At 43.9% G+C, this 1,473-nt stretch overlaps 1 protein-coding gene across 1 annotated transcript; it reads right to left on the reverse strand.

Annotated features, from left to right (window-relative positions):
• Positions 1–484: 484 nt before the first annotated feature.
• Positions 485–1,291, reverse strand: SARC_16040 (hypothetical protein; the record flags this gene model as incomplete). The annotated part of the gene is made up of 1 exon (XM_014289846.1): positions 485–1,291. One exon carries the CDS (start codon positions 1,289–1,291, stop codon positions 485–487), a length of 807 nt encoding a protein of 268 aa, XP_014145321.1.
• Between the last annotated feature and the right edge of the window lie 182 nt (positions 1,292–1,473).

Consider the following 1,473-nt stretch of genomic DNA (forward strand, 5'->3'; position numbering starts at 1 on the left):
TACCTATATTATATCAATATTATATCTATATATCAATATATTATATATATATATATATATGTATATATATGTATATATGTTTATATTATATCTATCTATATATATTACATATTTATATATATATATATATGTGTTTACACCAGGTTTGTGAGTTTGTATATTTGTACCTGTATTTTTCTCTAAGTATTGTTTATAGTCTTATTTTGATTATCATACAAGTTTGGGTATCATGTTTGCAAGAACAAACTTCATCAATCACGGGTGGATGGTTACGGCGGGTCTCGATTCCAAGTGTCAAGTATTGATTGCAGGGTCGCATTCTACAGTTATAGCTTTTAGGTATGTCGTACAATGTTTGTGATCATAAACATTTAACGGCGCAATGTACTTGTCTAGGAAAAATTAAACACGGAACTACATAATCGTTTTAAGATACCGAAACCCCACCTTTTTTCTATTTTCCTCTTCATTCACGCTGTAACATTTATACTTTTCCCTTATTCATCTCTTCCTTCTTAGCCTCTCTCACCGCTGCCTTCTTCTGCAACCAGTACGGCGATAACGTCATTTTATTGCTCGCGACACAACCCACGAGCAACGGGACCAGAGAGCCCACCACAACCCAGTACCCGATTCCCAACGAACAGTTTCCCGGGTTGTAGGGGCCTGCATTCGCACCACACATGTGCACGGTCATTTCACGTTCTGAAGGGACGTACAATTGGCTAATAGACAGGGGATACACCAAAACGATAACCAGCGTCAGTACAAACGAGGCAGCCAGGTACAATCCCGCCACAAGGTCGGTGCGCGTCTCAACGGACTGGTGGAATAGCCACATGTACGTCATGGTGAGCAGTACGATGCCCACAGAAGCGAGGACCAGAAACTGCAACCACGCGAGGAGCCCTAAAGTGGATGACGGGAAGTCGTACAGTAGGTTGAGCCCAAACAGGCCCGAGACGTCGGCGCTACTATAGTACTTGTTGGCTTCCACCCCCTGCGCATTGTATTTGTAAGCGTCCGTGGGTACGGTGACATGGTATCCCGCCAATCCCATCGTGACTTTATACAAGCCAATAAAAACGTAGTCGTACACCAGCGATCCCTCTACTTCCACCCACTGATCCGAAAGAAACGCATACAGTACGAGACCGAAAGCGAGGGCGGTGGCCAAGAATGTGACAATCCGGTGCCACTGGCTTGCTATCCTATCCAAGATGCGAACACAAGGCTTTTCGCGCACGTGCTGGTCATATATATCACTTGTTTTGTGGTAAAAGAACGCCATTTGAATACGTCGAGGTAGATGTTTGATGTAAAACATGGCACTATATAGTTGTTGGATGAGCGGTACCGGCATAATGCACAACGCAACGTAGAAGAAGGTCGTCTTGTCGCCCAAGAGGCACAAGATGAGGGTCAGGAAGATATTCGCCACATATATAAAGAGCACATAGGCCAGCCCGACCC

Source organism: Sphaeroforma arctica (genome assembly GCF_001186125.1).
Source record: "Sphaeroforma arctica JP610 unplaced genomic scaffold supercont1.7250, whole genome shotgun sequence".
Classification (NCBI taxonomy): domain Eukaryota; class Ichthyosporea; order Ichthyophonida; genus Sphaeroforma; species Sphaeroforma arctica.